The following is a 12275-nucleotide window of genomic DNA, read 5'->3' on the forward strand; positions in this document are numbered from 1 at the left end:
CACTTACAATTATGACTGATTGACGTTATTTACTTTCACAAAAACGTTTGGCATACTTTTCCCCTCCTGATCCTCGTTTCCCCTGGTCAAAAGTGCTACCTAGCGCACATTAATTGCACAATGATTATTAGTTAGTATTGCTAAGGTTTTGAGTAATTGTTATAGCAGCACACAGCGCATCTTGTTTAAATTCCGATCAGCTGGAACAGAAACCAGCTAGGCCTATTGAAATATATTCAAGCACTTCAAGAAATATAAACCCGTGATAGGCGATGCTAAACGGCTAACATTCCAATGCCGACCGGCAGCATGAGCATGTTGTCAGACTGATATAAAGATATTTATGTACTGTAACACCTCACACCATAAAAGTATAAATAAATGCGTACCTGCTCAACAAAAAGTCCGCCGTGTCAGCGTCGGATTTCAGTCCCAAATCTCCCTGAAGCTTCCTCCAACGGTCAACGGCGGACCATATATTAATTCGACTCTGAGTCAGGTGTTTTAAATAAGGAGACATCTAAAACTTTCTGGGAGGCGGTCCTCGAGGACCAGGGTTATGAAACACTGCACGAATGTACCACAACAACAATGTCTTATGTTTAAAGGTAAAGAACCTTATGATGCACCCCAGCGACAGAAAGGTACCATTTTGTACTTTTATTTTCTGTAAGTGTGGGTATATTCGTGGCAAGAAGCATCAACAATGGGGGTGGCTTGGTGGTTAGTACTGTTGCAACACAGTCCCCAGCTAGGTCAAGTGACCTTTCTGTGTTTGCATGTTCTCCCTGTGTCAGTGTGGGTTTCCTCGCACAGGCAAGAATGTGCAAGTTAGGTAAATTGAACAGTGACAGGATAATTAACCAGGTAGCAGGGTCAGGAGACGAGACAGGAAAGCACACTGAAAACAAACAAAGGCCATCTGCTTTCACACAAAACACATGGGCCTGCAATGATTCTGTGAAAGTGACATATTTTCCAATGTTGGTAACCCATACAGTACATTGCCAGCTGTGAGACTCAAACCGGCATCTCTGGTTACAAGCCCAACTCCACTAGGCTACAACTGCCCCAATTCTGTTACAACAAGTCACAAAACTGTGACAAGGAGACCATGTGAAATTAAAATAGGGCCAGGCTATATATATATTTATACAACAGTTCTTTCTGGTTCTCAAATCTGATTGGCTAAGAGCTATGAGATATTGTACTGATAACGGCACAGTAACCGCTTCACCTTTCGTATCATTCCGCCACCTAGTGAATGGAGGTCCTAAACAGGCTCATCTCTGAATGGAAAAACACAGACGCCTTGTTTTTAAACACTCTCCGTGTGTCTCATTAGTTCACTAGCTCATAAATAAGTCTGTGAATCTCCAATCGGAAGTTATTATTCCGTCAAAGATCAGTGCTCTTGGATGTTACGTTAAAGTAAATGGGAGTAATGTCTTGTCACATCGTGTGGACGATTAACACTTGTAAAGAGGAATATAAACACTCATTTTTTTCTGGAGCTATATCTCTTATCAGAACGCGAAAACACCGTGGAACTGCAGGTAAGCACAGCAGCTTTTAAATGTGGACATTGATCATTTATTTAATCATGACGTGCCTATTAAACCATGTTATGAGATATCGCCACTGGTATATTTATAAGCAGCATGCAAAAACATCTCTCTGACACTTATAAAAAACAGTTTTATATAGTACTGACAAGAACAAAGTCTAATAATAACGAGTGCTCGTATCGCGTTAAGATGAAATGGTAAACCAATAGTAACATTATAGAAGTATAGTTTTATTAACTTTTACCTCGTGCCAAAACAATAACAACACAAAAGACACTAAATATGAATAAGAAAACAAGTAATAGTTTCATCATGACACCAAAAACTGGTGATTTGATCTCATTTTTGACCATCAGGCCAGCATGAGAGCCAGGGAATCCCTGTCAGAGATGTAGCCCAGAGAGGGCGGTGGTCAGCGGGGCGATTGAACACTGACGTCCGCTCATGCTTTGGTTCTCATACGTACCGAATCTCACTAAGCATACGTTCAAACAGGCGCTATCTTTACTAATCGACTGTAGATTTAAATATAATACATATATATTCTCGACTGAACTAATCTTAAAACTACACTTTGTGACCAAGAAATTGTAATATTTAAAAACGGCGAATCCGTCCATTGAGTTAATATGAGATTCAAAGCAGCCGAAAGTGTTACCTGTCATTCTGGCCGCCCTCAAATCCATGGCGGAAGAAGTAGTTCTCAAACAAAGAGGCTTTTAAAATAACTCTGTCGTTGTTTTCTAGTTTTCGTTTTTCAAACGTGTGCCGTCGAACTGTTGTATAGAAGCAATATCGCTCTCGGAGTCGTGTGATATAGCTCTATATCATCACGGCTGTGATTGCCTCTGGCCTAGTCGCAGCCGTGATGATATAGAGCTATATCGCACTCCTACTCGAGCAATATTGCTTAAATATATATATATATAATATGTGTGTGTTTATGTTTAGGTAATATGCTTAAAGAACTATTGTACAAATGAAAAATGTCATTCATGCTTTTATGTTTATTATGTTGCTTAATCTGCTCTCAGTTTCATTGATTATTAGCAGAAGGTACAGCATTTCCAGATTTCTCTTTTAGATTCATTTTCGCTTCAGATTCATTTCACCATGACTTGAACACAACGTCAAGTTAAAATTCTACATAAAGGGGTAGTGAAAATATCTATCATTGAAAGGTTATGTCTCATGCTGTGATTTGCATTTCATGCTCATTGGTTATATATCAGAACAGATTTATCACTGAATTTCATCATTTCCATTATTGAAATACTTCATTATCTGTGAACAAAAGGGGGTCCAAGATTAATGCAATTGCATTTGCATAAATCCAAGAAGCAGCCTGTCCTAGCGACCGCTAGGAACATCTTGAAAAATGTGGCTGAGTGTTTTCTGGCTCTAATTTACAGTTTATTTCTTTAAAGAATATAAGATATTTGTCTATGTTTGCTTAAATGCATGTTTATGAATTAACAATATTATTGTATGTTAGTAAGGATTGGGCAAACCAGTCAGCACATCTCCTTGTTGTTTCATCATCAGGAACTGTTCATACTGTAGTTTTCAAAGAAAGCGGTAGTGAAAACATTTGACCGTTTTCGTCAGGGAAAAGACGCTTTCTTCCACATTGTGTTTTCATAAAGCCTTTCTTAAGAAAATAAAAAAAACATAGGGCTCGGTTTATGATAAGTTGCATGTAATTATGTATCATTTTCTGTTATTATTGAAGTTATTACATATATTACATGTGTAACAAAGACACTGTAAAATAAAAATGTTACCTATGTGTGGAACCAATAAATTAAATCCCACACTTTACCACTGGTTACTATGCATGATCATTATTGTGTTTTACCTCACAGTCCAAAGTTGATTGTAACATTTCACCTTTCAAAGTGCTGTCAGTAGTAATAAACCTGTAGGTGAAAATTTGCAGTAAATAAAAATGATATAGTAAGTAGTGCTATGACTTTAAATCAGCAAACAAATATTTAGTATTACCAATGCTTTCTCATGGCAATTTGTACATATTTTACGAGGTGACTAATTTGTATGACCACATTTGTACATTTTTGAACGATTTGCTTTGACCCCTGTGACGTAGGGGTTAGAGTTGGGTGGAGTTTTGTTATTGTACATCTACATCTACATCTGAAAAGCCAAATAAAGTATTAGACCATCAGGAGCCTGTTGCATAAATTACTTAATCTTACAAGTAAGTTATCTATGTTTTTTCAAGATTGGACACAAGTCTTTAATGCCATTTTTATCAAAAGCTAATTCGGGTTTAACATGAATCTAAAAAGTAAGACTAATTAGGCCTAACTATTTTCTAGGTGGTCAGACTAGTTCTACAGTCTTAACTTAGCAGCTATGCAGCTGGACACTGTGGTCGTTCTAGGACCTACTTGGACAGATATAATCCATTTCACCCACAAATGGGTCCTTACTAGTTAGAACAATCAATCAGTTTATATCATCAATCAGTTTTTTTTTCATGAGTGCAAACTGTGACTTTTCATCATGACTTGTTTTTGAGTTTAATACTCATGATGACAATGCAAAATGGTGCTAAAAACACCAAAACCATCTCAAATGCTTAAAATAATGAAACAGCTTAATAAACTAAATATTTTCCATGTTAATGTTTTACGTATGACTATATAAAAAATGATATATATATATATTTATTATGGTGAGATTATTTTCAATTATTAACAATTTTCTTATATATATATATATATATATATATATATATATATATATATATATATATATATATATATATCTATATATATATATATATATATATATATATAAGAAAATTGTTAATAATTGATAATAATCTCACCATAATAAACCTTAAAAGCATTGTCAGTGTTTGTGGGTGTATATATGTGTGTGTGTTGTGACTGAAAGGTTGTCTTTGCACATGCAGCAAACTCATAAAATCTGATATTTTATTATAATATAATTAAAATGTATAATGCATTGTCAGAATTTGTTTTTTAAAATGGTCCCTAGCTGTCACTGGTGCAATACTGTTTTAAAAGGATCTACTATGTACTATAAATGTACAGATATGTGTACATTTGGTGTACCTTTGAGGTATAATAAGAACTCTTTTGGTGCAACAGTGTACTTTTTGAAAGGGTGCTGCCCCATGTTGACAGCTAGTGACCAATTTGTTCTTAAAGTATGCAATGTATGTTTTTTCATGTCACTCTGGCTGTAAAAACCAAGCAAATGTCATTTCTTTGTAATTTACTGAATGTAAAGAAAATTCTGTGGAAAATAGCATTGATATATTTAATATTTATTGAGTAATGTCATGTCAAAGATTAAAGTTAAAATGAAATTAATGTGGAAAATCAAATGTTGATACTTTTAATCTCATAATTATTAGCCTGGATTCCACAGGTTGGGTCACATATCATAAAATCATAACAATTGGTTGTTGATAGTTTAAAAAGGTCATAACATTTCTCCATTCATCACTAATGCCTGACATTTTCTCCATAATAGTATCAATGTGTAGGCTTTTGTTTAAAAAAATGCTTTTCTAAAAAAATATTAATTTTTTACTTAATAATTAATGGCTTATTAGAGGGTTGAAGATGTGCTTTAAATAGTTAACCAATAATTTGAAGAGAAAGTATTTCTGAGAAATGGCAATAAAAGATGGAAGCTTGAGTAGTGAAACAAAAATTGAGAAGTAGCTCAAAAAGGAAACTCCCAGATCTAGAGTATATAAATCTACTCAACACATTCATTAATAATCTCACTGATCCACACGTAGCCTACAACAAGCAAAGAAAAGACCATCAAGAGCAAAAGGACAATGAAGACTGTTGCAGCTTTTGTTTTTCTGGCCTGTCTGGTGGCTGTAGGAGTGAATGGTAAGTGTGATCTTTGAGGTTAATCAAAATACCTTTACTCTGTAACAACAGATTTGTTAATGGTTTATTTCTGCATCCACTGTATGAACATAAAATCAATGAAAATGTTCTTGCAGGGCAGGACAGGTCTTCCAGGGGCAGATGTTTCTGTGCTGATAAAGGAGTAAATATGGTTTTAGTAAAGAACATTGAGAAGGTTGAAATCATTCCTCCAAGTCCATCTTGTGCAAAACAGGAAATTATGTAAGTAATCATTAGTTTTTACAAATGTTTCCAAAATTAATATTTGTGTCTCATTGAAAATTGAATATTGAGTTAATTGCTCCTTTTGTTCAATCATCTAGCGTTACTCTTAAAAATGACGCAGGACGAAAATGCATGAATCCAGAGTCTAAATTCACTAAAAATATCATCAAGTCTCTTGCAAAACGGTAAGAATGCATATTTGCAACTATCTGACATTTGTTTCATATGTACTTATTCTTTAAATATAGCCTACATATATAACCTGTACATAAATAAGAGGAAATGTATACAATGAATGTGTCCTGTCTTCACAGGAGCCAACAGTAGGAGATTTCATGCTTTGTGGATGAAGAAACTCTTGTTTAAATATATTATTTATATGAAAATATTTCTTAAGCTGACTAATTTATTCATGTGGCCATAAAACAGCCTTTGCTTATTTGTAATATTTGTTTTGGTTCATATTTGTTTACAAGAATACTAAACAATGTGTCATATGTACAGTCTTTTTTACCATTTGATGTATGATTGTAGTTTGTCTATTTTTTATTGTCCCTATGATGCACAAAAACTATCAAATAAAGCATTTAATTTAAATTAAATTTCTTTGGGTCTGTTTTAAGTGACTGTGAAATAGTTTGATTCATAGAAAAACTGTTTAATACCACATAAAAGTTGCATGGACAATGCATGCACAGAATAACATATGAGCTTAATGAGGAGTATGACAACTGTGAAACTCTTCTTACAAGTCTTTATAGTGTTGTAATACATTTGATTGTAAGTGAATTGTGAAGACTAACTTGATTGCAAAGTCAGTCACATGTTTGCTCTGGGCAACTTATCATCAAACTGCAGACAATACAAGTATTTTATAAACACTTTTTTAAATGTGGGAACCTCAACTTTGTCCTCTGCACTGAAAACAGAGAAAAACTATAACAAATGAAACTTTCTTTTGACTCTTCAAATAAGGAGGGCAGAAGGGAAGGGTGTCACTCATTCATAGACCCATCCTTTAAAATAGCACACAGTATAAATATTAAATATTTTGAGTTCACATTCATCATGTAGAATAGAGAGATCAGAGAGAGTGAGTGTGCTTGATCTGACTGTCATTGTTTATAGTGACTTTTATTTTATTTACCAATGATCACGCTTTCTATGTTTATTGTCAAAATGTATTCGGATCAAAATGAACGGAAATAGGATTATTCAGGAGACTAATCCCACACGTAGTGATAAAAAACAATGAATGTAAATGATTAATTAAATTCAGACAATAATATAACAAGGTACACAGACTCAAACAGGTAACATAAAATGTAAAAAAGATTAACGATTAAAGATCTTTATTGTCATACAGTGGTCTAAAAAAGTGTTGTTCCCCTTCCTGATTTTTTTTTCATGTTTGTCACACTTTAATGTTTCAAATCATCAAAACATTTAATTATTAATAAAAGACAACACAAGTAAACATAACATGCAGTTTTTAAATGAAGGGTTTCACTATGAGGGGAAAACAAAATCCAAACACACAAGGGCCTGTGTGAAAAAGTGTTTGCCACCTAAACCTAAAAAATGGTTGGGCCACCCTTAGCAGCAACAACTGAAATGAAGTGTTTGTGATAACTTGCAACGAGTCTGTGGAGGAATTTTGGCCCACTCATCTTTGCAGATTTGTTGTAACTCAACCATATTGGAGGGTTTTCGAGCATGAACCACCTTTATTAGGTCATGTGTAAGGGAAAAATTATATATATCCATTCGTTTGAAATCATGAAAAAATATCTAAAATATATATATATATATGTAGGGTTGTTTTTCCTTGCTTATGATTATTGTGCATGTGTGGTCTAATTGTTTTTACAATTTTGCAAATATTTGATTTGTAAGTTAAAACCTCTGTACGCGTGTCTGTGGGTCTCATTCACTAAGCATGTGTACGCACAAATTTGTTCATACGCATGCTTGAATGAGACCCATTGTCCTTTAGGATTTTTTGGTAGACAGCGGAGTTCATGGTTCCATTTAAGTCTTCCAGGTCCTGAAGCAGAAAAACGGCCCCAGATCATTACACTATGACCACCATATATTAGCCTACTATATGATCTGCTGTGTTACTTTTATGCCAGACATAATGGGGCACATACTTTTTAAAAAGTTCAACTTTTGTCTCATCAGTCCACAGAGCATTTTCTCAAAAGTCTTGGGGATCATCAAGATGTTTTCTGGGAAAACTGAGACAAGCCTTTATGTTCTTTTTGCTCAGCAGTGTTTTTTGTGTTGGGACTCTGCCATGCAGGCCATTTTTACCCAGTCTCTTTCTTATGGTGGAGTCATGAACACTGACCTTAAAATGAGGCAAGTGATGCTTGCAATTCTTTGGATGTTGTTGTGGGGTCGCTGCGCTTCTGGGTTTAATTTTGGTCAGCCTGCCAATCCTGGGAAGGTTCAGTACTGTTCTATGTTTTCTCCACACTGTGGTTCGCTGGAGTCCCAAAGTTTTAGAAAAGGCTTTATAACCTTTTCCAGACTGATAGATCTCAATTACTTTCTTTCTCATTTGTTCCTTTCTGTGGATCTCAAAATGATGTTTAGCTTTTAAAGTGCCCATCTTATGACCGCTTTTCCACAAGTTAAATAGGTGTATGATTTCTATAAAGCATGTTTCAAAAGTTGTTTGCTCAAAATAGCTTGTAGGAAAAGATTGTTACCCATCTCTAAGAGCCTCTGTTTCAGGGCATTTCAGATTGTGCCGTTTTGAACTAGTCATTACATATTTATGAGCTGCTGCTCCTTTGATCACGCCCCACTACTAACCTCATGTGCGTGTGCATAGTGATATCGTGAGCAGTACAGACCATACTGTGTTATTATTTTATATATTATTATTATTATTAACGGTTTATGTTGCCAACAGACAAATTATGCAGAAAAGTATCACTAATAAGTACACTACAGGAGAAGAAACTCATGACACACAATGATTCCAGAGTCAATTGTGATGTAGCAGTCTCAACAATTAACTCGTTTTCCCTGGACAATACTAACATATTCCCATTATAAAACATTTTCAAATGCATTATTTTCGCAAAGTACAGAAATTAAGACCCAACAGGGGATGTATACTGCTTGTGGACCGCGTGCTAATTGCTAGAAGCTAGCGGGAGGTCCTGACCGTAAAGTTATAAGAGGCTCGGGGGTTAGCCTCGTTAGAAAAGCCGGGGCGGTAAGTTAAGGCCCGGTCTCGTTTAGTTTGGCAAACCACTATTACTTAGTTCTTGTAGAATTGTAAAATAATTATAAACAAAATATTTTTTTTAACTTTCGAAACCACGCTGTAAACTATCTAGCCTGCAAAAATATATACATAGCCTATACTGTCTACAAACAATTTTAACATCACTATACATTTAAAATGTATAATTTACGGGATTAGCATCAATGTATGATCTCTGTTTTGAGATACAGATGCTCTAGCATCATAAATGTAGTATTTTGTGACAGAAGATGACAACATGCAAAATATAACGTGACTTCTTACCTTTTGTGTTGATACAACGATCGCGAATCAAGTCTGTTTCAGATGTGTGATTGATCCATGAAAGTCCAATAAAATAAATCCAATGACCATTTTTGTCCACAAATGCGTATAATCTGTGAAATATAGATACATAGTCTGTTGTTTACATCAGATTTCGCATGAACGTCTTATCATCTACAATCTGATGACTATTTGTGTCGTAACACACTGTATATAAGATTACTCCGGGTTCCAATAAACACGCGTTAAAACTTTGTTTTTAAAAGTAGGCGGGAGTATAATCCATAATATCCAAATAGCGCTGTTATTTCCGTGAGAAATGATGACAGCACAGAGGGTATCAGCGAAGTGACTGCTCTCTGTGCTCTCTAGCTACCTGGTGGGTGGAGACCTGCGAGTGGGGTGGTGGGCGGGAAAATTCAAACTGAATGTGATGAAACGGCTAGTTACGTCTGAATTTCATGCTCATTGGTTATCAAAATAAAATACTTCATTATCTGTGAACAAACAAAATCAATCCTATTTGCATAAATCCAAGAAGCAACCTGTTGAACACAATGTGTGACTGTTAGGAAAATTTTGGAGATGATTATAGAAAAATGTTTCTCAGTGTTTTCCGGCTTTAATTTACAATTTCTTTTTTCAAAGAATATAAGGTCTTGGTCTGTTTGTTTTAATGCATGTTTATGGATTAACAATATTATTGTATGTTAGTAAGAATTGGACAAACCAGTCAACACAATTTTTGTCAGCATCTCCTTGTTGTTTCATCATCAAGAACTTGTTTATACTAGTTTTCAAGAAAGAGGATGTAAAAACATTTGACCATTTTTATCAGAAAAAAGACGCTTTCTTCCACATCCTAGTTTTTGGTTTCATAAAGCATTTCCTAAGTAAAAAAATATAGGGCTTGATTTATGATAAGTTGCATGTAAATATGCATCATTTTCTGTTATATATAACTGATGTTATTACATGTAACATGTGTAACAAAGACACTGTAAAATAAAATATTACCCATGAGTGGAACCAATGGATTCAAACCACATTTTACCACTGGTTATTTATTATACATGATTATTATTGTGTTTCACTTCACAGTCCCAAGTTAATTGTAACATTTCACCCTTTTAAGTGCTGTCAGTAAACCTGTTGGTCAAAATGTGCAAATATTTTTTAGTAAATGAAATGTACACTGTACTGTAGTAGTGCTATAACTTTAAACCAGCAAACAAATATTTAGTATTTAGTATTGGTTTTGATAAAAAAAAATAGCTTTTCTAAAAAAAATGTTAATTTTTTACTTAATAATTCATGCCTTATTAGTGGGTTAATATGTGCTTTAAATAATTTGAAGAGAAAGTTTTTCCGAGAAATGGCAATAAAAGATGGAAGCTTCAGTAATGAAACAAAAATTGAGAAGTAGCTCAATAAGGAAACTCCCAGATCTAGAGTATATAAATCTACTCAACACATTCATTTATAATCTCACTGATCCATACATAGCCTACAACAAGCAAAGAAAAGACCATCAAGAGCAAAATGACAATGAAGACTGTTGCAGCTTTTGTTTTTCTGGCCTGTCTGGTGGCTGTAGGAGTGAATGGTAAGTGTGATCTTTGAGATTAATCAAAATACCTTTACTCTGTACCAACAGATTTGTTAATGGTTTATTTCTGCATCCACTGTATGAATATATAATAATTGAAAATGTTCTTGCAGGGCAGGACAGGTCTTCCAGGGGCAGATGTCTCTGTGCTGATAAAGGAGTTAATATGGTTTTAGTAAAGAACATTCAGAAGGTTGAAATCATTCCTCCAAGTCCATCTTGTTCAAAACAGGAGATTATGTAAGCAATTATTATTTCTTTCCAAAATTTATATTTGTGTCTCAATTGAAAATTGAATATTGAGTTCATTGCTCCTTTTGTTTAATCATCTAGTGTTACTCTAAAAAATGGGGCACGGAAATGCATGAATCCAGAGTCTAAATTCACTAAAAATATCATCAAGTCTCTTGCAAAACGGTAAGAATGCATATTTGCAACTATCTGACATTTGTTTCATATGTACTTATTCTTTAAATGTAGCCTACATATATAAACTGTACATAAATAAGAGGACATGTATACAATGAATGTGTCCTGTCTTCACAGGAGCCAACAGTAGGAGATTTCATGCTTCATCGATTCATACACTGTTTGTGGATGAAGAAAATCCTGTTTAAATATATTATTTATATGAAAATATTTCTTAAGCTCACTAATTTATTCATGTGGCCATAAAACAGCCTTTGCTTATTTGTAATATTTGTTTTGGTTCATATTTGTTTACAAGAATACTAAACAATGTGTCATATGTACAGTCTTTTTTACCATTTGATGTATGATTGTAGTTTGTCTATTTTTTATTGTCCCTATGATGCACAAAAACTGTCAAATAAAGCTTTTTATCTAAATGAAAATTCTTCTGACTTGTTGGGGTCTGTGGATGTTTTTAGTGACTGTGAAATAGTTTGATTCATAGCAAAACTGTTTAATACCACATAAAAGTTGCATGGACAATGCATGCACAGAATAACATATGAGCTTAATGAGGAGTATGACAACTGTGAAACTCTTCTTACAAGTCTTTATAGTGTTGTAATACATTTGATTGTAAGTGAATTGTGGAGCTTAACTTGATTGCAAAGTCAGTCACATGTTTGCTCTGGGCAACTAATCATCAAGACAATACAAGTATTTTATAAACATTTTTCCAAAATGTGGGAACCTCAACTTTGAGATTTGTCATGTCCTCTGCACTGAAAACAGAGAAAATCTATAACAAATGAAACTTTCTTTTGACTCAGAGGGCAGAAGGGTGTCACTCATTCATAAATTCATCCTTTAACCTGATAAGGAACACTGTGCCCTAAACGGTACACCCCCTCCCTTGCACGTGAGGCTGCATTACGTCATTGTAACTTTGAAGCATTAAATCTTCAAAATATACGGTCATGCGTCGTTGTAAA

At 34.4% G+C, this 12275-nt stretch overlaps 2 protein-coding genes across 2 annotated transcripts; both read left to right on the forward strand.

The window, feature by feature from the left end:
- The first annotated feature begins 5329 nt into the window (after positions 1–5329).
- Positions 5330–6300, forward strand: LOC129440603 (C-X-C motif chemokine 11-6-like). Its single transcript, XM_055200039.2, has 4 exons — positions 5330–5470; positions 5587–5713; positions 5815–5901; positions 6031–6300. The coding sequence occupies exons 1-4, from the start codon at positions 5413–5415 to the stop codon at positions 6041–6043; spliced, it is 285 nt and encodes a 94-aa protein (XP_055056014.2). The 5' UTR covers positions 5330–5412; the 3' UTR covers positions 6044–6300.
- A 4418-nt stretch (positions 6301–10718) lies between these two features.
- On the forward strand, positions 10719–11728 carry LOC129440602 (C-X-C motif chemokine 11-6-like). The gene is made up of 4 exons (XM_055200038.2): positions 10719–10869; positions 10986–11112; positions 11206–11289; positions 11419–11728. Exons 1-4 carry the CDS (start codon positions 10806–10808, stop codon positions 11429–11431), a joined length of 288 nt encoding a protein of 95 aa, XP_055056013.2. The 5' UTR covers positions 10719–10805; the 3' UTR covers positions 11432–11728.
- The last annotated feature ends 547 nt before the right edge of the window (positions 11729–12275 follow it).

The sequence above is a fragment of the Misgurnus anguillicaudatus genome, chromosome 22 (genome assembly GCF_027580225.2).
Source record: "Misgurnus anguillicaudatus chromosome 22, ASM2758022v2, whole genome shotgun sequence".
NCBI classification, from domain to species: Eukaryota; Metazoa; Chordata; class Actinopteri; order Cypriniformes; family Cobitidae; genus Misgurnus; species Misgurnus anguillicaudatus.

What these genes read in the sequence shown, in the direction of transcription:
- LOC129440602 (XM_055200038.2), top strand. Translation starts at nt 10,806, where the DNA reads ATGACAATGAAGACTGTTGCAGCTTTTGTTTTTCTGGCCTGTCTGGTG. An exon ending in GGTGGCTGTAGGAGTGAATG is followed by an intron (nt 10,870 to 10,985) that starts GTAAGTGTGATC and finishes ATGTTCTTGCAG; the next exon opens with GGCAGGACAGGTCTTCCAGG. An exon ending in TGTTCAAAACAGGAGATTAT is followed by an intron (nt 11,113 to 11,205) that starts GTAAGCAATTAT and finishes TTAATCATCTAG; the next exon opens with TGTTACTCTAAAAAATGGGG.
- LOC129440603 (XM_055200039.2), top strand. Translation starts at nt 5,413, where the DNA reads ATGAAGACTGTTGCAGCTTTTGTTTTTCTGGCCTGTCTGGTGGCTGTA. An exon ending in GGTGGCTGTAGGAGTGAATG is followed by an intron (nt 5,471 to 5,586) that starts GTAAGTGTGATC and finishes ATGTTCTTGCAG; the next exon opens with GGCAGGACAGGTCTTCCAGG. An exon ending in TGTGCAAAACAGGAAATTAT is followed by an intron (nt 5,714 to 5,814) that starts GTAAGTAATCAT and finishes TCAATCATCTAG; the next exon opens with CGTTACTCTTAAAAATGACG.